At 53.5% G+C, this 23,413-nt stretch overlaps 8 protein-coding genes across 8 annotated transcripts; 3 read left to right on the plus strand and 5 right to left on the minus strand.

Moving 5' to 3' along the window:
- Window positions 1-5,106: 5,106 nt before the first annotated feature.
- B0T26DRAFT_687899 (uncharacterized protein) lies at window positions 5,107-6,478 on the plus strand. The gene has a single exon (XM_060440955.1). It carries the CDS (start codon window positions 5,131-5,133, stop codon window positions 6,469-6,471), a length of 1,341 nt encoding a protein of 446 aa, XP_060303146.1. The 5' UTR covers window positions 5,107-5,130; the 3' UTR covers window positions 6,472-6,478.
- A 568-nt stretch (window positions 6,479-7,046) lies between these two features.
- B0T26DRAFT_808792 (uncharacterized protein) lies at window positions 7,047-9,071 on the minus strand (the record flags this gene model as incomplete). Its single annotated transcript, XM_060447248.1, has 8 exons — window positions 7,047-7,069; window positions 7,579-7,648; window positions 7,679-7,864; window positions 8,033-8,096; window positions 8,136-8,266; window positions 8,312-8,465; window positions 8,600-8,810; window positions 8,924-9,071. 8 exons carry the CDS (start codon window positions 9,069-9,071, stop codon window positions 7,047-7,049), a joined length of 987 nt encoding a protein of 328 aa, XP_060303147.1.
- Window positions 9,072-13,225: 4,154 nt separating this feature from the next.
- B0T26DRAFT_670591 (humps family-domain-containing protein) lies at window positions 13,226-15,176 on the plus strand (the record flags this gene model as incomplete). Its single annotated transcript, XM_060439196.1, has 5 exons — window positions 13,226-13,261; window positions 13,752-13,821; window positions 14,405-14,443; window positions 14,491-14,774; window positions 14,832-15,176. The coding sequence occupies 5 exons, from the start codon at window positions 13,226-13,228 to the stop codon at window positions 15,174-15,176; spliced, it is 774 nt and encodes a 257-aa protein (XP_060303148.1).
- Window positions 15,177-15,268: 92 nt separating this feature from the next.
- On the minus strand, window positions 15,269-16,444 carry B0T26DRAFT_635186 (Ribokinase-like protein; the record flags this gene model as incomplete). The annotated part of the gene is made up of 3 exons (XM_060436699.1): window positions 15,269-15,789; window positions 16,061-16,280; window positions 16,382-16,444. The coding sequence occupies 3 exons, from the start codon at window positions 16,442-16,444 to the stop codon at window positions 15,269-15,271; spliced, it is 804 nt and encodes a 267-aa protein (XP_060303149.1).
- Window positions 16,445-16,827: 383 nt separating this feature from the next.
- B0T26DRAFT_670592 (uncharacterized protein) lies at window positions 16,828-17,498 on the plus strand (the record flags this gene model as incomplete). The annotated part of the gene is made up of 3 exons (XM_060439197.1): window positions 16,828-17,097; window positions 17,131-17,155; window positions 17,428-17,498. 3 exons carry the CDS (start codon window positions 16,828-16,830, stop codon window positions 17,496-17,498), a joined length of 366 nt encoding a protein of 121 aa, XP_060303150.1.
- Window positions 17,499-18,668: 1,170 nt separating this feature from the next.
- On the minus strand, window positions 18,669-20,361 carry B0T26DRAFT_670593 (Aldehyde/histidinol dehydrogenase; the record flags this gene model as incomplete). Its single annotated transcript, XM_060439198.1, has 2 exons — window positions 18,669-19,723; window positions 19,782-20,361. The coding sequence occupies 2 exons, from the start codon at window positions 20,359-20,361 to the stop codon at window positions 18,669-18,671; spliced, it is 1,635 nt and encodes a 544-aa protein (XP_060303151.1).
- Window positions 20,289-21,366, minus strand: B0T26DRAFT_63035 (uncharacterized protein). Its single transcript, XM_060436273.1, has 2 exons — window positions 21,331-21,366; window positions 20,289-21,273 (listed from the first exon to the last, which is right to left on the minus strand). Exon 2 carries the CDS (start codon window positions 21,157-21,159, stop codon window positions 20,539-20,541), a length of 621 nt encoding a protein of 206 aa, XP_060303152.1. The 5' UTR covers window positions 21,160-21,273; window positions 21,331-21,366; the 3' UTR covers window positions 20,289-20,538.
- On the minus strand, window positions 21,241-23,155 carry B0T26DRAFT_670594 (Calreticulin family-domain-containing protein; the record flags this gene model as incomplete). The annotated part of the gene is made up of 3 exons (XM_060439199.1): window positions 21,241-22,535; window positions 22,598-22,877; window positions 22,985-23,155. The coding sequence occupies 3 exons, from the start codon at window positions 23,153-23,155 to the stop codon at window positions 21,241-21,243; spliced, it is 1,746 nt and encodes a 581-aa protein (XP_060303153.1).
- Between the last annotated feature and the right edge of the window lie 258 nt (window positions 23,156-23,413).

The raw sequence follows: 23,413 nt of genomic DNA on the forward strand, positions 1-23,413 counted from the left end.
CTGCTGAGAGAGGACACGAGGCCGTGGTTCGAAGCTCTGATGAATCGCGGGGCCGTCGATCGACAAGAGCCGGAAATCTACAACGATAGCTCTATGTTGCACGCGATCGAAGTTGACAGCGCATTGAATTGTCTGCTCAATAGGTCTAAAAGTAAAGAAAAAAACGCTTCCTTATACTTATGGAGAGAGGGCAAGGGAGGCGTTGTAATCAGCCCGAAAGAGGGCATTCCGAATGAAATGAGGACATTCCGAGTTAAGAATGAAGGAAATAACAAAGAATGAAGGAAGCTCAGAGGCATGTCAACCAGGGCCTGTCCAATTCCATGAAAAGTGGGTCAATTCCAGACGACACTCTACGATGGTGCAGTCCATCGGGAGGCGCAGAGTTCTAAAGGAGATAGAGAAAGCGCAGAAGCTAATGTCTTCGGACGCTCCATCACAACTGTGGGCTCGAAGGCTGCATTTCGTGATCCGGAGCACCGACAAGCAGTATGATTCTGAAATCGTCCAGGAAGAAGCCAACAACCCGGAGCTCTTCATCGCGGTCTCGTACTCCTGAGGCTCCGCCTCGAACCCGGGCGGCTCGAAGCCACTCATAGTCCATGATCCCCGACGGGGCGGCGCAGCCACGCTCAGAGAGGCTAGCTAGCCTCCCACTTTTTGCAATAAAAAAATAGACTTTTTGTCGTCTGGAATTGACCCACTTTTCATGGAATTGGACAGGCCTGGTTGACATGCCTCTGAGCTTCCTTCATTCTTTGTTATTTCCTCCATTCTTGACTCGGAATGTCCTCATTTCATTCGGAATGCCCTCTTTCGGGCTGATTACAACGCCTCCCTTGCCCTCTCTCCACGAGTATAAGGAAGCGTTCTTTTCTGTACTTTTAGACCTATTGAGCAGACAATTCAATGCGCTGTCAACTTCGATCGCGTGCAACACTTTTTCCTGGAACGGTTGTTCAAGGTTTTGCGGACAGTTGTCGCAACGGTGAGAAGCTTCGAATAGCTCCTCCCCCGGAAGAAAGGCTTGTTCAGGGTCACCATCCCGCAGGGGACAAACCCGGGTTGCCACTGCCAGTTTCGAGTGGGACCGGACACTCTAAAGTTGCGAAAGTTTCGAACTGAAGTTGGCAAATCTGAGCCGTGCCTTCCATTGAGGACATCCTTCATTTCGGACAGCGTACTATCCAAGCTTTGACCCCCCCTTTTCAAAGTTGCTGCATCTCGAAATCGTTTTAACTCGGGCGTATTACGTTATCTATAAGGTATAAGGAAGGTATGAAATAAAACTGAGCGTTGCCTTTTAAGACCGTTCCAGACCGGCCCTATGATACCTCAGATGTATCTAAGGCTTGGAAATTGGAACTCTAACCCTGGAGTGAGAACTCTGATTGCCCGCAAATATTCAAACGAAGTGCCCTCTGTTCTTGTCTTCCCGTCTCAAGGTAACCCCCCTACCTGCCTGGCCTTGGACAAAAATGCCACGCCATCTTAGAAATTTGTGGCGACGCTTCTCGCGACGGAGTGCCCGTCAAGAAATCAAAGTGGTGCCTCATCCCAGCAGCCCTCCAGACCACTACATCATGGCTCCCAGAACAGATCTACCGCCATATCGTGATGGCAATCTGGACATTGCCGACCCGCTGGGTCGCCTCGCTGCATGCTGGATACGGCTTCCACATTTTTGGACAGCGCTTACCGTATCGCTAGTGTCATGAATGACAATATCGCCACTTTGACGGGGCAGAACGTCTGGACTGAGCATAAATAGTAGTAATAGCAATAACGGCCTTCAATTTGCTTTCAACCTGATTTTTTTTTTAAAAAAAAAAATTTTCCCGCCCAGGTCGTCATTTCCCTTCTTTCCCTTCCATTGCTTCGACCACATTACATCTTCACCGCCGTTGTAGGAATTACCGATCAATCAGAGTTCCTCTGATTGGTCAGTCAGGAAGAATAGTGGGCCCAGTCCGGGCGTACGGGTCATCCGCCCTAGCACGTGGCCGAGGACAGCCCACTTCCCCAAAACCACCAGCACCCTGTTACCTTGGTTCGTGTACAACATAGATAGATGAATACCACCACCACCCCCCAACCTTACGCTACGGTTACTATAGTGACTATTGCGAATGACCTTGTCATTCCAACAGCCGTAATCCACCACATTTACTTCAACCACATCGTACGACCAACAGCAAATTGAACAGCTCGACGCACCAAGTGGTCCGCCGTATCTCGGAGATTCTCAATACTACCTGTACGCATTCTATTCATCCACTTCAGTCGCTATCCCAGCTTCCAATGCCTCTCACGTCATCGAGAACTACGTCACCAATCTCGTCAGAACAGCAAAAACACACCCTCAGACAGGCCCGTAATCTACTCTTCGGCGTCAAGCTCCATCGCAGGCTCAATCGCCCCGTCGCCATGCTCAGGCCGCTTTGTTCCTGTAGCTGCAGCCCGAAACGGACTAGCGGTCTCTATCATCATCGCCTCTAGCCCCTGCTCCAGCAGCGCCCAGTACCACCAAGGTCAGTCGCATCCATCAAGGCCTTCCTAGTCTCTTCTTCCCCAATGATGCCCCAGATTGAAGGGCACCGTCGCTGACATATTGTACCGATCTAGGAGACCAAGAGGCAAATAGCAAAAGCACAACCGCCATTACCGGTCATAGCCGCGCCCCACGCTACCCCCGCTTTAGCCGCCGTTCCGGAATTTGTTTTGTCGTTATACAAGTAATCGTCATCGGCGGGTTTGGAGAAGGCATTGTCGCCCTCTACTGCTCTTGTAATAATTGGCTTCGTCTGGTTAGTCCATCGTCCCTGCTGTTGGTGTGTGCGCGTGTGTGGTGCCTTGGGGTTACCTGCCTTGGAAAAATCACTTGTCTAAGCCTCTGGCTTATCGCTTCATCTCCACCAATTTCTTCTCTTTTTTTGCCCTTGACTTTAAGTCAGCCCGAGGAGGTCAAAGTTCTCGAGTATCGTCAATCAACGAAAAGGTCGTATTGAGAGGGTGGAATGACGAGATGCCCAAGGTGCAGCATATCCGGAGGGGCTTCAATACCAGGAGTCCAGGACCAAACTCCAACTGCTTCCTACAAGTTAGACCAACTTCGATCTTCAAATACGGACCTAATCTCCCGGGGCCTGAATTCTGACCTCCGACTTACCGACACCGGCATGCCTTCCTCTAGGGGACGTTTTTCAGCTTCTCCGGCATATGGACCTCGTCTAGGGGACTTTGTTCGGCTTCTGTCTATTCGGAATGCAGACCCCGGCTTCTTCTTCCTTTTGCCTACGCCCTGAGCGTGGTTTCTACCGGACCGATAGCGCCTGCCACGAACCCTGTCAGCTGCTGAGCTTAGCTAAGGACCTGCCCTGACGGCTGACGAGTCGATCCTGACGGTTTCCCTGCGTGTCCGAAAGAGGCCTTCTTACGCACTTTCCGCTTGTGGCCCTGTGAGCTGTTTTTACTTGGCCGACGGTACCTCCCACGAACTCTGTCAGCTGTATAGAGTGTTGCTCTGATCAATCAACCTGGCCCAGGTAACCCATTTCCACTTATCAATACTGTCTTGGTTTCGATCTGTCAGCCACCGACCTGATTGACCTATCTGCCCTGACGGTTTTGAAAGGCTCATCCTGACGACTTCCACTACTCGACTCCCGACCTTCCTACCCAGCTTTCGACCTACGGACCCGAAGGTTGAGCTGCGCGCTCAGCTACTCCTGCCCGAGACAAGATTTCCCTACCTATCACTTTCCCCGGTTCCGGGGGGAGGCGATCCTACCTGCCTGGTCTTTTTTTTACGCCCTGTGGAGGGCGTGGTTCTGTTGTTGGCATTCTAGTGCTTATTTGGTTCAGGGCTTGATATTAGGGACGCGCTTCTCTACCAAAAATATCGCGCGCACTGGCGCCAGCTCACCCAATTGGGCCTCACACGGTTGGGCATAGTTCTTGAGCTCACAGCCGCCAGCGCAGGCTAGCTATCCAGGGATGGCTTTCCCGTGGCTCCTCATTTGCTCGGCGCTTCACCTCTCACCAGGCCACGCCGCCAGCACGACCGGTGTATTTATGAAGATCTGGCGACTTGATCAGTGAAGGGGCTGGTGCCCAGGCTCGCTGGTTGAGGTAGAAGATTGTGGTCTGAGCGTGAGATCTGATTGGCTAACCTCGGTGGGTCGCGCAGGCAAAACAGAGCAACCAGAAAACGGCAGTCTCGACCACGGCACATGTATTCCAGATCGGGTCTTTTGTTTCGTCCTCCCACGAGCCGAATCCCAATCCCATCCCCATTCCCAATTTCATTTTCGACGAGACACGCCACCAGACTCTGAGATCTGGAAACAGCGCATGCTACCATCGCTAAGTCCGACCTGGCCACGGCCACCGACTTTCTCCGGATCCGGGCACCCACCAAGGTGCATCCACTGTAGGCCCTGTACTTACAAAACACTTCAGGGCATTTAGGTCGCTCAGCAGGGCTTAGGGGTTCTTCTCGCGCCCGCAACGTGGTCGCCCCCGCGATTGCAGCGCGAGAGCCCGCGAGAGTGCGCCAGTCGAAGTATGGTATTTAATTGGTTGTGCGCAGGGGAAAATAGGGTTTACGACATGCAAATATCGGAGGTTGAAGAGGCCCTCGAATAGTGTATATCGCAACCGCTAGACCCAAATGAGGGTCGCGAAGAATAAACTAGTAGAAATGCAGTGTGGCTGATGCACGCGACACTTGGCCACGACCTCGCTGCCTAGTTAGGACCCCTTTCTCAACCACACCCACTGAGCTGCCTGGACCAACCTACACCACGACGTCTATGCTTCCTCTCGTCATTCGCTGACCGAGGTGCAACTGATTTGGTTGAGACGCTCCTAATTTTCGCTGAGCCTAACACCCGCATTTCCACCGCATTTCCACCATAGTAGGCCCGTACTTCAGCACCAATAGTATCGTGTCATCTGTTTCTGTGGCTTGCAGATGCTGTGATAGATTGCGCCCTGGTCAACCGTGATGACACCCTGGTCAATACTGACGCGACTTGGGTTTAAATGCTCACCGCGCAACACTGGTGTCGCGGTTTCACCCCTCACTAATGTATCTCCTTTTGGTCTTGTCTATGCGATAACAATACCATGTTTTTCTCAAGGACTTTCTACTGCTTCGTCCTGTTTTATTTAATAGTAATGGTCAAAGCTTATACGGTCTTCAATCCCGAATGCTCCAGGCCAACTACATCGTACAACTTTGTATTAAACCCCGACTTTCGGGGCACTCTCGACATCCTATGGAGCTCGCTCTTTACCGTATTTGCCTGCACCTGGACTATTCAACATCCAAACGTCCCAGAGCAACGCCGGGGCCGCTATCCTGGATGGAAAGGGGATCTACGATGGGGGTTAAGAGGGTTCTGGACAAGTATCAAACTCGCATTCTCTATCGTCATTGCGCCTGAGATTATCATTACTATTGCTACTAGCGATTTCATACTCGCCCGCCTGAGCTTTCGCGATATAAACGCCCATTTCAAAGAGGACAATGTGCCCTGGACTCTATCCCATAGCCACTTTGCTGATATGGGCGGCTTCGTCATCCGGGTGGCCGACGAAACTGAAGCCGGACTCGTTCCCGACTCTAAGATCTCCCACCACAACCCCTATCACCTCTCTGCAGCTGATATCCTTGACCTTCGGCGAGAGGGACACATTCGTCGCCTCCCTTCGATAACCGAAGAAGAACTACACGACCGTTCTAAAGCCGACCCTGCGCTAAAGGCCATCGCCGTCACTCAGATCTTTTTCTCCATGCTCCAGGTTACGATCCGCGCCTGTCGCCAGCTCACCATCTCTCTACTCGAGCTCTCCGTTCTCGCCTTCGCCGCCTGCGCTATTGCTATCTACGCCCTCTACTGGAAGAAGCCCAAGTCAGTCCTATCTTCTGTCACCATTCTCGAGTACAAGGGTAGCATCCCCCCTGACGTCTTCAATGTTCTCCAACAAAGAAAAATCAAAAACCAAACCAGGAGCATGGTACGGGTTCTCTTTCCCCCCGGGTTCTCACCCTTGCGCCGGAATACCGGGTTCCCCGGCGAGCCTTTTTGTAACACAGGGTCTAAGTGGACGAAGGTTTCCCAGGGTACTGAGTGGATCTTCAGGATGTCAGGACTTGGGGCGGCCATGATCTTTGGGGGTGTGCATGTTGCCGGGTGGAATTTTGTGTTTCCAACAAGGGCAGAGCAGATTGCGTGGCGGACCGCGAGTCTGTACACTGCAGCTTTCGGAGTTGTGATTTACTTACTTTCACAATCCGCCAGGGCTGGATATTACAATGTAATGCAGTGGGGTAAATGCGTTGCTTCGTGGATATACTTGTTTTCAAGGCTCTTCATTCTGGTTGAGATCTTTAGGACGTTGTTTTTCCTCCCCCCAGATGTGTACGTGTCCACATGGACATTGAATATTCCGCATTTTTCCTAGATGGGGGGGGGAGGGGGGGGTGGGGGGGGGTGAGCGGCGCTATAATCATGGCTTCGAGGCCCTGACTAGTGATAGCTAGTTGCGTCTACGCAATCTGATGGGAAACAAGGCTGCTGTCGACGATTCGGGGTTTGCGATACATAATCGAATTGACCTAGGGTGGGCATCTCTCTTAGTTTGACAATTACCGTATTATTCCGCGGCGTGATCGGAATTAAATTCAACTCTAACAATTGAACTCTGCGGACGGCCGAGCGCCGCACTCCGACGGATTGGGCTTGAGTTGCACGCAAATATGTGATAAGACTCAAATAGAATCAATACCAATTTAGAATTCAGCGCTGGTTTGGTGCCTGAACTTGTGAGAGTGCGGCTTATGGGGTAGAACCTAGTGTCAGCGTGCTGGTTTCTCCAGCCCCAGCCAAGAGCGAGAGGTCTTGTTTCTTTATCAATGGCACTAGCTTATTACGCACGTTGTAAGTCATCTTATGTTTATTTTTGATACTATTTTGCCAACTACACGGACCTTGTCGAAGATTTGGCCCCAGAATTAGGATCATGATCCTGAATACGGCCTAGAATCCGGGCCCTAAGGTGACTAGTAAATTCAGAAAGGGATAAGAACCGTCGTGTCTCTATTTATAATCTGGATCGAAAGATGCGAATAGCCCTTTAACTGCCACCATTCTAGGACATAAACAACCACAAATCAAGCTTCTTCGAAGCAGTGATAGACCACCGGAGCCAACCGCAGTTGACCTTAAAATTGCGTGACATAAAGGGACCTCGATCGCTGTTGAAGCAACCAGAGAAAATTTACAAGCAGTAAAGATCCTTCCTCTTGCTAGCTTGTTAGAGACAATTAAACGAAAGACAAGAGAGAATGGCCAACTACTACAAGAACTAGCATACCAACAAAGGAAAAATAGAGCTAGGATATATCTTCTAGGAGAAGTCAAGCATGCAGTTGCTGCTCTTCAAACGCCATTATCACTTTCCAAAAACTCAATGAAGGGTCTAAAGATAAAGGCAATGAATCCATTCCGATTCTCGTAAGGCATACTGAATATGCATATATGTCGCTTGTGTATTTAACACGGTTAGAACCCTTAAACAATATGATAGGGTTGGATCCGGTCGAGCAAGCCGAGAGATATCCAAGAAACGGCCCGTTCTCCTAAAGCCTGTGGTCACGGAGGTCTCCAACTGTGAGCGGGTTGGTTTTCCAGTCCTCGAGGAGCAGGCAGCTTTGTGAAGGCTCCGCCGGGTCCAACTGCCCGTGGCCGGCAAGGTGGAAGATCTTGCACGTCTGCAGGTGTTGGAGCACATTGTCCTTGCGCATAATCGGTGTGAGCGACCATAATTTAAGCGGCCGACAGAGGTTCTTTAGCATCTAGACTTCGTCTCTAGCAAAAGGGAGGATTCGATTAGCCGCTAGGCCTGGTGTTTCGCGTATGGCAACCAGGAGAGCATAATCGCTGAACGGTCCAGCAGACTCCCGAATAGGCTATCGCCGTCCGTGGATCAACGCCATAATCGGCGGGGCGTACTACGACATGACTTTGTCCAGCACAGTCTCGGTAGAACCTCGCACGTATAGTCCTGCCGCGTGAAGGGGACGCTGACTGAGGAGTCCTGTAGGAATCCACCACACGCGGCGCTACTTGTCATCAGAGACAGGGTCCTTAAATCCAAGAGCATTCAGGTTGGGACGAGCGGTGGTATTCCATAGCCATTCCAATAGAGGTATAATATGGAAAGAGCTAGTTGCGCGAGAGAGTCGAAGGTCATGGTCCTATTTTTAGACCTATTCCTCTGCTAGACTAGGTAGTTCCAGCACCGTGATCTGGCTGTGCTCAATCAGAAACGCATCACAACGCCACGAGCTTAAGTTAATAACGATAATAGGATCTGAATCCGCTGCGGCCATTATCTCATCTTCAGCCAGCGGAAGAGGAAACCGTTCAAATCCAGGCTGAGTACGAATTCCTGGTCTGCTTCACGACGCCGTTCTGCTTGCGACTCCCACGAAGACGAGCTATCATTGGAGGTAATAGGAGTTGATCAGTCCGATAGCGAGTCTAACTCGTCTCAGAGGGATGTGAATTCGTCCGCCAAACCCGGATACTCGCGCTTAAGATCAGAAATATCTCTGCACATATCCGTCAGTAGACCTGCAATAACGCCGCGGCCGAGTTCGAGAAGCTGCAAAGCGTGGGAGGCCGCCTTCCCGGCATTTAGAGCGGTGGCGGCTGCTACTAAAGCCAGGCCACCGAACCCCGCGAGCATGTGCTGCTTGTCGGTATGGTTTAGAGACCGCGGGCTCACCTTCGGAGAAACTTTACCGCTTCTTCTAGTAGCTGGCTTGATTCGTCCCATTCTTGTCGCGGAGCAAGAATGTTGGCGGCAGCCCGAGCGAGTCGAATGCGGATAAAAGGCGGGGTGTTATTACAAGGCCAGCCTTCTTTGCACGATGAAAGCCTATAGTTGAGGTCGTCTATCGAGCCGGTCCGGTCGAATCGTATACTAAGCCAAATTCCAAGGTTATTCAACCGGCCAGCTCGGTCGGGGTGGTCTTGAGGTGTGGCGTCTACTACCATACTAGCAATATCAATAGCACGGTTGAGGTCGTCTATCGAGCCAGTCTGCTGAAACCGTATACCAAGCATCGCCCCAAGGTTGGTTAACATGCCGGGCTCGATATATGCTCCTCCAAACTCTAATGCCTGTTCCATAACCCTAACGGCTCCTTTTAGATCTTCGAGACGGCCGGTTTGCTTGTAACTCTGCGCCAGTCTTGCCGCTCGTTCCAGGTGTTCCGTTGAGACTGACTTCTTGAAGAGGAGGATGTAGGCGTAGATGTACAGTTCAATTTGTCCATCGTCGCGGGGTCGTCGTTCAACTCTGCGAAAGAACAAAATTCTTCGTTGCTCATGTCCTCAAGGAGAGAGGCTGTCTCGGCCTCTATGCTAGACAGTTCCATCTCGGCCGCGGTGGTAGCTGGTCACCAAGGGTTGTGTTTCTATTGGCGGAAATACGGTAACCCTTCCGGGAGCCTTGCTGGAGTGCTGGCTCTGGGGTTTCTCTGACCGAGCAGCGCCTACCAGCTGATAGAATGAAGTCTGCCTTGGGGTTTCGATAAGGCTCGGCTGTGTCGAGGCACCCCAATGCAACGCTCAGGTAGTCCCGGGCAGCAGTAGTGGGCTGACAAGAAATCTCACCGTGCATACGACTTTGTTTTTTATTGGTGGGGAAGCTTGATGCTCTGTCGACAAGCTGGAACTGGACGCCTAATCGAATGGGGCGCAGGCATCGTTGGGTTCGACGAATCTCGGAAAAAGCCTACAGAGCAGGCAGGTACCGCTTAGACCACCTCGGCCGACCTCAGGCGACAAGTCAAGCTAGATGTCCTAAGTGCGGTGTCTGGTAGACATCAGCAGCAATGGGCCCTCCGCAACGGCAAGTTTTCGGACTCAGACTTTGGCTTACTAGCGTCATTTTTTACCCTCTTCCACTCTCCCGGCGTGCGGTCCATTATTATTCAGCTGAACGGAGCCACCGTAGGCGAGCTTGCGAGCCGGAGGTGGCGTAGAGAGGCTGTATTCTGTATTACCGTGAGGGCGCCGAAAGTTTCTTGCACACCGATTAGCCAGTTTTCGTCCGTGTCGAAATAGACTCGAGGGACTAGTCGATCGGATGAACCTCGGACAGGTTAAGCCGTGAAATGCCGCTTTGCTGTGTCGTGGGTGTGTGTGTCAGGAAGGAGCAATTTCACAATTAGTAGATATAACACGTAAGCTGTATGAAGGAAAGCGCGGCAGGCTAAGAGCGCCGCAGGCACTAGGGGTCCTAGGGGGCTTGCCCCCTAGAAATCCAACAATTAGACTATGAACATCGGAACATCGAATTATCATGAGAATTTGTTCTGGTATTGAGGGGCTAGAATAGCTGTAAATCCGTTGTCCCGAAGTTCAGCTGGGCAGAGTCCTTACTTCCGAAGTTTTATGATATCGCTTGGGCTGCCGACGTGGAAGACCCTCGCCGCGAGGCTCCCTTTGTTCTGCTTGTCAAGATGTACAAGTATGACGGCCCGGCTTGCTTCCCTAACAATGAGGCTATTCCGAGAAATGTGGTGCCGATCTTCCAGTCCTTGCGGGACTTCCAGAGCCATAATGCGGCCTGCTCTCGCCGTCAGTTCCCCGTTGCAAGTGCCTTGCGTGTGGCAGATTACCAGTGCCGTGTTGAGGCCGGCGAGGTGTTGGTTCCGGGTGTAGCCTAGATAGCAGAATCGACTTTTTCTGTCTCAATACCATGCTGTTTACGTTATAATGACTCTCCTGTGTTTTTTACTTTTGACACAGTTGACACAGTTGAGTCTACCTTTGGCTACGAGTTATGGCACAAAGCGGGGTTGTCTTTACTAATTTCTTAGTTAAATGGCCCAGCCACCCATTCCCTCGAGCGAAGCGAGGACAGCCCGCGGCAGGCGCCGCCGGAGGCATCCGTTCACCTGGCCCCTTCCTGGCTGGTCAGGTAGCTTATTTTTAACGGAAATTTAACTACAGGAAAGGACAGGCCTATATTTAGGCTAACTAGTATCATTTTGGAAGGTTTTACAGGTCCGGGACTGCTCAACCGAGCCCTGTATTCTAGCGTGTTCTGAATAGCTTCGTTGACGTGTGCCCAGACCTGTCGTAGGTTCGAGAAGGTGCTATGGGGCTAAGTGACTGCTTGGGTATAGCGGCCCCACACCAACGCGACCACTGCAATGCCCTGTAAGGTATGATTTTCTAGGACAGTCAATGATGACTGCAGGACAGTCAGGGAGACTGCAGGGCAGTCAGAGGCCCTGTAGTGGTTATGTTTGCCTGCGGCAACCGTGACTTCAGAGGGTGTGAACCCCCACCCAGGGGTTCAACCCCTGACGCCTCTGAGCACCACATATTTCAACAATAGGAAAGGGGGGCAAGGTAGGAAATTTTGGCTCGCATGAGTGATATAGCTCGCTGAGTAGGTAGTTACGTTATACAGAAATAGAGGTTTGATCGATACAAAGAAAAACTTGGTATGCGAACAAGAGATAAGAACGGACCAAGCCGAATATAGATAAGTACTCTCCAACGAGTTTCCCTCTCGAGCTTCTCAGGGGCACCCCTTGCCCCATTGAGTTCGAAGGAACCATGCGCACGTTGCGTATAATGCAAACCGTCATCGCCGTCTGGACAATCCTGATCAGTCTCATCATCTCCCTTGACGCTATCAAAATACTGCAATAGCAATATATCTTCCTCGCTCACATTGCTCCAGTACCAAAACACTTGCGTGTTCCGGTTCCTGAGTACGTACGTCTCGCCGATGTAGTCCGGATATATCTGCGTGACAGGCACCAAATCCGACTGGCAGAGCGATCGACAATCGGCGAATGTCAGAGGATGATCGGCGACGGTCTCCTTGATCGACTTTCACACGTTTATGATGGAGAACCGCTTCGCCCCGCTCGAAATCAGGGCAGCGGCTTTCTGGTCGAGATGGCGGCGGGCCCGCTGTAAAGCGCCCTCAGGCGGCTGATCGATATGGATCTTCCACGCCTCTCGAGCGGCCGTTTTTGTGTCAGAAGCCTTGCGAATAATGTAATCGAACCCTAAAGGGATCTTGGCGAGTCAAGGTCTTGTTGGTCAGCCAAATATCTCGGTGGCTTCTATCCCTGCACCCACCCACTGCACCGAATCCCACTGCACCGAATCATGGAGGACATCCTATGGTCCTACCCCCGAGAAATGATGGCCTTCCAGTCTTCTGCTGCGCCTTTTTTGTTCTTAACTATTAATTACCCCTCTCTCAGCCAGAGCAATGCCTAAACTCCAGGGCACAACGTGTCAGGCTCTCAGAGCCTCATTTCAGTATCCTCAGTTTCTTAGCCCCCAGAGTTAGGCTAGTGCGGTTCTTGCTTATCATCACGGGATTGATTATTCTCATGGTATTTCCATTCTATGCACAGCTTACCCCTCATGCAGCCACTTTGAAGCTAGTCTGACAATGCTAAGGCTGCGTTGCGCGGCACACGACACGCAGCACTCGGTTCCCCTCTTTCCAGAGTGCGCCAGTCGCTAGCCACCCAACCACAACGTGGCCATTGATCAGCTTGGAGGTGTCGGGTATGATGAGGAGCTGTCGCCTCTTCTCCCATAACACCCACGCAGGAAATCAAAGTCTCACAATGAAACCGGAAGGACAATGACAAGCGCACATGGAGGACGCAAAGACCGTCGCGAGACTAGTAATTCGAGATTCGATAGGAAGTGTTTTGGATCAGTTCTTCTTCCATAATATGATTATACAGTGTTACTTGCAGGATCTCTGCGTTTCCTCTTCATATTTTTCTTCATCCAACTGCCGAGCCCGTACCGGGAAGTGAATCTTGTATCATTTTGGGCATTGGAGGAAGATGACGGCTTGTGCCGTTGAAGATATCTCCTCAGAGAATATGTCGCGGTCATCTCAATCCTGAATAGAGCAACGACGAGCCTTAAGATAGTCAGTATGCTCGCGGTAACATCGAAGCTCTACAAGTTCCAGGCCCTAGGGTCTCCCGTTTCGGCGATATTCATCCCATAGACAGTCTGTCATCGAAAAACTACTAGTATTTCTGACTTACATCTCCAAGTACACGACAATCACCAAGTGCTAAGTTTGATCACCGATATCTACAGAAAGGGGCTGTCTGTGTGAAGAGAACTCGTGAATACGTACCGCAATGAAGGTGGCGGGAAGGTACACCATATTGAGGACTGTGAGTCTTCTCATGCTCTAATTCTAGTTGAAGGCGAGCTCGGCATCTTTGCGCTGCAACTCCATCATATTCTGGGAGAACCGTGCCTGCTTCACGGCGTGCAGATTCATTGCCTATTATGCTCTCAGAAAGAGTTCAAGCAAGCTAGGTGAAAAAACTTCGCATAGTGTAACATACCGTGTCCAGAATAGCACTGATTCTGGTTCGAAGCGCAGCCTCGTCTCCTTGCCAAGCTCCACAATCACATCTCAACCGGCTCAGACTCTGCGGTCTATTTATTGTTATGACTTTTGGGCACACCCTCCAACTGGATGATCATGACCACTTAACAGGAATATGGCTAAAGATCAGGGTCTATTCATATTAACAGTAGAAGTAGAATGGTCCATGTGCCCAAAGTCTGAGCCCACCATGAAGTGATTGTAGGGACACTTAAAAGGTCGCGCCCTAGTTCCTCACGTTTCACGTTGTGGTGCCTACAAAGCCATAGGTTAGTTGCGTGGCAGTGTGGCAAAAGCGCATGAGGTGGTTGCAAGAGGCGGCTGCAGCGACTATTCTCGGTGAGTCTTGCTTCTTCAAACATGATTGGCGGCCGAGTGCGGTATTCTCGCCCCGGGCGGGCACATGCACCAACCCCTGCACCAACCCCGATTCGAGACAGCCCAGCCAGAAATTCCATGTTTGCAATCACGGTTGATGCAATTACCACATGCCCGCCTTACTGCTGTGCTGCACAAGAATGCAAACACCATGCAAACACCCTGCCTTATCCAATACCGCGGGTGGGGCAAACACGGGCGGGGCTTCTGTGCGGCGCTTGCCCACAATGGACCCACAAGGGCCCCGCTCACTTCCCTCCCACCGCATCACTTCTCGTGGCAACAATCAAAAAGCTCTCTATACGGCGGCCGACAAGGTTGCTTGGTTATCGATTTGACCGTGTCGACAGGGTCGCCTTGCACTCCAGCCGAATACTTACAACCACTTGCACGCGACACTTCAGTTCAGCCATGGCCTCAATTCAGCCATGGCCTCTCTTTCAAACTACCATTTTCTGGGCGAGCATCCACCCACCCTCACCCGGTTGCCAAACGTCTCTTCGAGGTTGCCGAGACCAAGAAACCAACCTTGTGATATCTGCAGATCTTGCCGATAGCGAGAGCCTAGTCCAATGCGCAGACAGTTCGTCTAGTTTTACATGCAACGGCCGCTTCTCATCCGTGCTGCAGATACTGACACCCTCTCCTCCAATCTGGGTCTGGGACCTTACATCGCAGTGTTCAAGACCCATGTCGACCTGGTCGCCGACTTTGGTGATGAGCCCATTCGTGGGCTCAAGGAGTTGCCCGAGAAGCATAACTTTTTGATATTTGAGGACCGCAAGCTCGTGGACATCGGCAACACGGTCCAGAAACAGTACCACGGCGGCGTCCTACGCCTCTCCGAGTGGGCTGACATCGTGAACCTCAGCATCCTGGGTGGGGATGGAATCGTCGAAGCGCTGGACCGGGTTGTAACGGCGCCCGGTTTCCCCTTTCCAGATTAAAGAGCGTTTCTTATTCTGGCCGAGATGACCTCCAAGGGGAGCATTGCCACCGGTTCTTATACCCAGAAATGCTTCGATATAGCCCTCAAATTCCCACGATCGATGATTGGCTTTGTGGCTACGAGGGCGCTTGGCGAAGCCCAGCCAGGCCAGAATGAAGATTTCCTCGTTTTCACCACTGGTGTCAACCTAGCAAGCAAAGGCGACAAGTTGGGCCAGCAATACCAGACACCCACGAGCGCTGTTGAACACGAAGCCGACTTCATCATTGCCGGAAGAGGAATCTACGCTTCTGCAAACCCCGTGGAAGCTGCGAAGCAGTATCAGGCTGAAGGGTGGGCTGCGTGTCTCAAGAGAACCCAGGTGTGAAGGCGAGATGTGTGGCTTCCACCCACCGGGTGATCAAGTAGGCGCTGATACTCTATGTGCTGCTGAGCAACTTTAAATCATTCCACCATAACTCATCCTTTGGCTGCTGTCTCCATCATGGTACGAAATCGGTCAATCCTGGCTGAGAATGCTTCTCCGTTCCACTGCTCCTCGCCATGGCTCGAGCTTGTTCTTCGGGGCATCCCTACTTGTTCTACGACAAAGCTCGCAGCAACGGAGCCCGCGATGGCGGCCTCGGTAAGGTCTGACGTAGTGCTCAGGGTGACTGCGAAGGCACCAAGAAACGCGTTTCCCGCGCCCGTGGCATCCAAAACACGAGATGATGAGTGGAATGCAGGGAACCATTGGATAGAGTATGAACGAGCGGCAACCACACAGCCATGCTCAGCGCAGCGGATCACGGCGGCGCCGCCTCCGTCTCTTCCAACCCCGGATTTCAGCACTTGAGCCACCAACTCTTCGATCATTGCACAGTCAAACTCCGTTGATGGCCGATGGCCGTCACCGGAGCCAAAGGTAGCCAAGAACTCAAGGTGATTGGGGGAATATACATCCACCAAATTGACGGCCCGAAGATGTGCGTCTTGGCTCCCTAGAATGCAGGAAGATGGAGCTGGCTCCCAGACTATCATTGGATGCGAGGCGGCTCCGGCTGAAACACGTTGCACGGTGAGGTCGGTTTCAAACGTGACCATCAGCTCTGGAGAAGCCAGAAAATGGAAGGCTTTCGATCGCAGTGGCGGTAAGCCCGCGAGGTCAGCGGGAATCGGTTGCAGCGGAGTGGTAGTATACTCGAATGTTCGCTCTAGGGCCCTCAAGTTTCAGTTAGCCTCGCGCACTACATCTCAAGGCCTCTTGCTGACCTTTGAAGCTATCTCCCGAATACTTGAGGAGGCCTCGAGTTGACAGTCTGGAGGGGTCTCGTTTAATTGTCAAGGCGATACCCCAGCTCACGATGGCCTGTTCCACCGAATCGGGGAAATCGCTCCCTGCTAGAACACAACAGCCGACCTTTTTGGGGTGAGCTGCGGCCGTGTCTGTCATGCGAGCGCCAAGTGTGTCTGTCCTAAATAAGCAAGCTGCCTACAATGCCTCGGTGGGAAACGCCTACTATACAAGCCTGAGCCACCAGGAACATCATAGAGGACTGTTCCATTAGAGAAGCGTATCTCGTCCAAGACCACCATTCCCAAAGAGACAAATATGGGATCCTTATCGTCTGATGACTTGGAGAAATAGGAACCCATTCTCCCCAGAACTCGTCTGACTGTCAATTAGAAGGACTAAGATTCGTAAAATCTGCTTTCGAGGAAGTGGGAAAGGTAAAGTGAGCGGGGGAGGGGCGGGAGCCAGGAGACTCGCGCGATATCGGAGTCTCGTTTTTCTCTTTTCCACAGCCGAAAACTGGCGGGCGTTCTGATATGAAAATGGCTGACGGCATGGATGAGTCACCAGCAACGCCGTATGAGCACTGTCTCCCCGCCCTACGTGGGTGGGAGTGGGCTCTTGCATCTCTATAGGTATATTGCCCCGTTCGTCCACAAACACCTGCAGAATAACACCGGTATCTAGGATGGATCCCGACGTGTGCACACGACCTCCATCCGGGCCAGGGAGCTCGATTGCAAGCATGGCAACGCCTAAGGGCAATACGCCTGACGACTTCTCACAACGCCCGCCAGCTCTAGAGGAACCCGTGATTATTAGCATGCTTAGCAGACCTAGATCCAGCAAGAGAACGCAATGCCAGATGTTGTCACGGAGATTCGATCTAGCCCATATCAGCATTGGAGATGTGCTGCGGCTGGAGATCAATTGCCCTAGCAGTCAGTATGCAAATATCATCCGCGAGAACATGATTGCTGGCAGAGTCGGCCCAAAGGAAATCACCATCTCGATCGTGAGAGACCATATACTGAGAAGTGTTGCGCAGGGAATGCGCGCTTTTATTCTTGACGGTAAGTACCTTGGGGATGTCTCTTCAATGCGGTAATGTGGAGCAGCCGAGGGAGCCGACTACACATTGAGGGTTCCCGCGCAATAAGGAGCAATGCGAATACTTTGAGCAGTCGATCGGTCCAATTACGCTTCTTATCGTTCTCGGCTGACCGGAATCCACGATGTTAGAGCGACTCACGCTGTCTGGTCGTAATAGGCTTGACGACAACAGGGACAATATCAGAAGGCGCATCGAGACGTTCTAGAAAACTACGGCTGAGGTGATTGGCAGCTTCCGAAGCCGAAATAGAGTCCATAATGTCAACTCGGACCGGGAACCGGGCGCGGTGGGGCTCGACCTAGAGGCCACGCTAGATGGTCCAACATGAAAAGTTCTCGGATCCGGCTACAACTGGCGCATCACATACCGGCCGCTCCGCTCTACACACCCGAACTTTGAACGGCCCGGAGCTGTCGAGGTTCGGCACAACCATAGATTTGCTACCTGATGACACGTACACGGAGAAGACTCACGCCGTACGGTAGTATCAAACTTGATCAGCCGGCACGAGTATAGATAGAACAGGACCTGTAATTGACGAAAGGGTCTTCCTTACTTACACCTTCCTTCCAGTCATCACCTAAATCCATCAAGTCAACCACAAGCATATACTTAACGCGGCCCAACTAGCACAACCGGTACGTTCCGATCCATCGGATGCGGTTCAAATGAAGCTCACCGCGAAATCCAGATCATAAAGATATATACCGTACCGGTACGCCCTAGGCGTAGAACGACAACAATCACCTTGCCGTGCAAGCTGCCGCGAAAAGGCCCCGTACGTAAGAAGCTCGTCGGCGACGCTAAAAACGTAGCCGATATCGAAATCGACGATAATATAAGCTAGGAGGACCTTACGAAGTTGATCCTATTCGGATGGGGTAGATCCGACGTGAAAGAGGGGGATGGGATATCTATAGACGACCTGACTAAATAGGTAGTCGTTTAGAAATTCCTTCCATTTCGGGTTGTCGTTCGGGTGTGTGGAGCGGAGCGGCCGGTATGTGATGCGCCAGTTGTAGCCAGCCGGATCCGAGAACCTTTCATGTTGGACTTGTGCTTCGTGCTTCCGCTGGGTATTGGCTTTTTTTCGTGACCAACTCTAACCTATATATCACATAAACTGCAATTCCCCAGGGGCTGAGAGGGCCACAGACAGGTAAGCACCAGAGGCCCTCATGCGACAGGAATCAGACCAACTAAATCAAGCTCCAAGTAATCAACCACGCCCCAGATTTATTTACAAGTCCCATCTTTAGATAAATTCCTAGCTAATTACGTACTTGGTCTACTGCTCAACTTTTCCAGCGTAGCAGGCCGTCCACAACAACAGCCCACCGGCCCCCCTACATACCTATTCATTACATCCGGATACTCCTCGCACCAAGACAAGGCATCGAATGTATCCAAAAAAAAAAAATCAAACCCCCTTTCCATGACACCACGTCTAATCGGCCTGCTTGACGCTCCCTCTAGTTGTGTGTGGGCATGGCTACGTCGGCCTTCTTGCTGATGGCGTCGGCGCTGCTCCATAGGGCCGTGACCGTCTTCTGCTGCGTGTAGAAGCTGACGCCCGGGCGGCCATAGAAGGTGCTGGCTCCCCCGCCGGCAACGCTCTTCTTGTTGCCCGTGAAGCTGAACATGGGAAGGGGCACGGGGATGGGCACGTTGATGCCGACCTGCCCAGCCTCGATGCGGCGCCGAAAGGTCTCGGCCGTCGGCCCGCTGCGTGTGAAGATGGCCACGCCGTTGCCGTACTCGTTGGCGTTGATGAGGTCGATGGCCTCGTCGAGCGTGTCGACGTTAAGGCAGACGAGCACCGGGCCAAAGATCTCCTCCTTGTAGCACTGCATCTCGGGCGTCACGTCGGTGATGATGGTCGGCGCCACCCAGTTGCCGTTGGGGTACTTGGCGGGCTTGAAGCCGCGGCCGTCGAGCAGGATCTTGGCGCCCTCGGTCTCGGCGCTGGCGATGAGCGACTCGATGCGCTGCTTGCTCTGCGGGCTGATGACAGGGCCCAAGTCGGCGCCGTCCTCGAACCCGGCGTTGACCTGCAGCGCCTTGGCGCGCTCGGCGATGTCGGGCAGCCACTCCTTGGTCTCGCCGACAAGCACTAGCGTCGACAGTGCCATGCACCGCTGGCCCGCGGCGCCGAACGCGGCACCAACCACGGCGTTAATGAACTGGTTCTTGTTGCAGTCGGGCAGCACGGCCGCGTGGTTCTTGGCGCCCAGGTTCGCCTGCACCCGCTTGCCATTGGCGGATCCACGGGTGAATATGTACTCGCCCGCCTTGTTGCTGCCAACGAAGCTGATGGCCTTGATAGCGGGTTCGTCAAGGATGAAGTTGACGGCGCTGTGGGCACCGTGCACCACGTTGACCACGCCGCTGGGGAAGCCGGCCTTCTGGCAGAGCTCGGCCAGGATCATGGCAGCGCCGGGATCGCGCTCCGATGGCTTTAGGATCAGCGTGTTGCCCGTCACGGTGGCGATGGGGATGCACCAGAGAGGGATCATGGCGGGGAAGTCTGGACATGAGGGTCAGTGTTACGAGTCCGAGGGCAGTTGCCAGAGACGGCGGCTTACTGAAGGGGCAAATGGCGGCCACGACGCCCAAGGGTTCCTTGTATGTCCTCGTCTCCATGTCCTTAGCGACCTCGAGCACCTCGCCCTTGAGAAACTCGGGGGCGGCACAGGCAGCCTCGGCGACCTGCAGACCGCGCAGCACATCACCCCTGGCGTCGGCAAACGTCTTGCCCTGCTCGAGCGTGATGCTGGCAGCCAGGCGGTCCCAGTTCTCGCGGATCAGGGCGACAAACTTGAACATGATCTGCTGGCGGTGGAGCACGCTCGTGGCACGCCATGCTGGGAAGGCCTTCTCGGCAGCGGCGACGGCCGCCTTGAGCTCGGCCTCGGTGTTCTCGGGCACGCGCGTGACAAGGTTATTGGTGGCGGGGTCGTAGAGGTCGATGAACTTCTGGGTGCTCGAGGCGAGGAACTCGTTGTTGATGAAGTAGTGCGTGTCGTGCACCTCTTCCATCTTGTCGTGCGTCTTGGCGAAGCTCGTGGCGGTGCTCGAGAGCCCAACGGACGGGTATAGGTGCTGTGCTGTGGCGTGTATCCTCCTCGCAGCCGTGGCCGCCACCGACTTGTCCGGAGAAGCCATTGCTGCCGCCCTCGAGGCGAGCAGGGGAGAGCAGGGGAGCGAAAGGCGAGAAGACGACAACGACGAGAGGCGGCGGGCGCTGTTGGCAGAGACTGATGAGAGGGTCCGTCTGGCAAGACGATGCATGGTGCAAGTGGTCTCGAGGACGGCGACAGAGGCGGAGGGAGGCGAAGGCGGTCAAGCAAGGACACCCGACAGGGCAGTCAGCCAACGAACGGCTTGCGGCAGGCGGCTTCTATTATTAACCGCCGAACGTGTTGGCAGTGCAGCGGGCATGTATAAGTGGTGTCCAGTAAGGTGGCCGTCTCTGTGTCCCCCTCCTTTATCCGGCCTGCGAGCGATGTCGCAGGGTCGGGCTGCCCTTTTAAGTCGTGGGGCGGCCAAGGTCAAAGTACTGCAAGTGCCGTTGTCTGTCGCTCGGCTTGTTGGTGAGGGGAGGGGAGCGGGGAACATTGGACGCCAGCCGCCCAAACCTAAGCCGTTGTGTGCCGCAGCCAATGGCAAATCCCCAATTCGCTTGTTCAATTGGGGAAGCCCACAGCAGTTTGTGGGGAGACTGGAGCCGAAAGCTCCACCTCGGCCGGACGGCGGGGATCTGGGGCATTGGACACGTCGCAGAATCCCGGGTCTCGTGCTGACAAGAGCCATCACATAGCTATCCTTGTTGATGCCATCGTATTTTGGGCTGCCTAACGTAGAATACATATGCGCCAAGGGACTCCCGCCTGTCGAAAATGTGCATAGATAACGATAGAAAAATAATAATCTGGAGCCCAATAACCTGAGCTCTGATCCCATTGTGATCTCTCGACTGCTCCTTTTATTCTCCTCCTACAGCCGTCATTGCCCCATTACCACCCAACACATCTAGCCTATCCTCTACTGTTGGCTCCGTGTTGCCCGCTTGTTCACCTCCGCCTTGGCCGCCTCAGCCCCCGTCGCCGCCGCCTCGGCAACCTTGTCCTTCACGTCCTTGGCCTTCTCCTTAACATCGGTAGCAACCTTCTTGGCCGCAGGAACAGGAGAGCCACCTAGCGAGACGAGGCTGGCGAGGATGGCAATCGCAGTTACGGTAAGGGCGGCGAGGCCACCGGCAACCTCGGGAACGAACTTGATGGCCTCAATCGGGTCCTTCTTGGCGATGGTGATGAAGAGATCAAGCTTCTCCTTGATGTACGTGACCGGGTCGTCGGTGAACTTGAGGTCGGTCGGTGACGTGGGCTTGGTCTCGTCCTCCTTGGGCTTGTCGGCAACCTCGGCAAGCTCCTCCAAGGGGTGCTTGACGAAGAAGGTCTCGTCGGCCAGCTTGCGGGCATCCTCGGCCGAGTGGCCAATATAGATGTTGTCAAAGAGGATGTTGTTCTGCATGGTCCAGATCTCAAAGCCGATAGCACCAATGGGCTCGAAGTTGGCAGGCGTCTTGTCCTCAAAGTAATCAGGATTCTTAATCTTGCGAGGAGCCCAGACGCCCTTGTAGGCCGGGTTGTCAATGAGCGGCGCGGTCCACTTGCCCTTGTAGTCGGGGTTCTTCTTCATGGGCTTGACCCACGGGCCGCATCCAGAAGCATCGGCACACTTGGGGTTGGGAACCGTGGGGGCGATCCAGTCACCGTCCTCCTCGTCATCCCAGTCCTCGGGCTTCTGGGCCTCCGGGTCGGGGACGGTCAGAGGCTCGTCAACAAGCCAGTCATCGGGCTTCGTGGCCTCCTCGTCGACGATCTCGTACGGCGCATCCTCATCCCAGTCCTCGGGCTTCTTGGCTTCGGGATCGGCGATGCGGGCCTCATCAACCCAGTCATCCGGCTTCTTGTCCTTGGGGTCATCAATCTCCTTGGCGGGGTTGACAGCCGGGGTGAAGTCCTCAAGGAGGCTGCCCTCCTTGATCTGCTCGCCGTTCTGCTGGATGATATACGTGTTGTTGGGGTGGACGATGAGGGTGTAGAGCTCGGTGGTCTTGACGATCTTGGCTGCAGGAGGCGAAGTGAGATGCTTCTCCTCATACTCGCCAGTCTTGGGGTTCTTGTGGTTGAAGATGAAGTGGACCTTGTTGGTGTGGCCGCACTTGTCGGGGCCGAACATGATGACGTACGGCGTGGTGTTGGAGAACTCGTCAAGGTGCAGGGCCTTGTTCTCACGGAGGAGCTTCATGTAGGCACCGCCGCACTCGAGGCCGTCTGCAAGAAGCCGGAGTCAGCATGGGCAATCGGGTGCGCGACGCGGGAAGAGAAAGGCTTACTCTGGAGCTTGACCTCATACTGAACAACCAGGGTCTTGCCCTTGGGGTCCAGCTTCTTGGGGAACTTCGCCGAGATGGCGTGGTGGGCAGCGGCGTTCTTGACGACAAGGCCTTTGTCGCCCTCCATGCCCTTGTAGACGATGGGCTCTTCGACAGCCCACTCGCCAACGTACGCCCACTCCTCGTCATCCTTGCTGTCCTTCTTGGCGTGCGATGGCTTCCATCGCTTCTCCCAGTCATCTGTGAATTGCTCGAGGAACGGGGCCTTGAGCTTGGTGGGCTGTGGCAATGCCGTGTTAGCGGTCAATTCAGGACGGGTATCGCAGGCAATTAATTGATGGAGGGGCGGGGAAGCGTGCAAAGCGGCGAGGTTCGTGCAGCACTCACAGTAAAAGTCGGTAGCTCCGGTGCTACCGCGGTGGATGACTCGGCGGCCGCGCTCGAGGCGCTGTCGTCCTTGAGCACCTTCTGGTCGCCATGGTCACCGTGGTCGCCATGGGCGTAGACACCGCTAACGAGAAGCGCCGCGCTGGCGGCAGCGGCGACGTTGAACCTCATTTTCAGAGCGGAATGCTGTCTCAAGCAGTCCTGCAATCGAATTTGAATGGGGCAATTGGAAATACTAATGAAGGGAAGAGAAACGAAGAAGAAGTCGCCAACAAAGGGAGACAAAGGCGTCAGGCTGGGCGATGGATGTCGCTTCGCTTCCAGAGCTCGAGGAAAGGGAAAAGTCTCGAGGAGGGCGGGCGAAGAAAGTGTGGTGAATTTGAAGCTCGACGAGTGGATGTGACAACGTGTCTTCAACAGAGCTAAGCT

The sequence above is a fragment of the Lasiosphaeria miniovina genome (genome assembly GCF_030549165.1).
Source record: "Lasiosphaeria miniovina strain SMH2392-1A chromosome Unknown B0T26scaffold_1, whole genome shotgun sequence".
Lineage (NCBI taxonomy): Eukaryota > Fungi > Ascomycota > Sordariomycetes > Sordariales > Lasiosphaeriaceae > Lasiosphaeria > Lasiosphaeria miniovina.

Excerpts from the sequence above, each read along its gene's own strand:
- B0T26DRAFT_687899 (XM_060440955.1), top strand. The coding sequence starts at position 5,131 with ATGTTTTTCTCAAGGACTTTCTACTGCTTCGTCCTGTTTTATTTAATA.
- B0T26DRAFT_63035 (XM_060436273.1), bottom strand. The coding sequence starts at position 21,159 with ATGGGATCAGAGCTCAGGTTATTGGGCTCCAGATTATTATTTTTCTAT.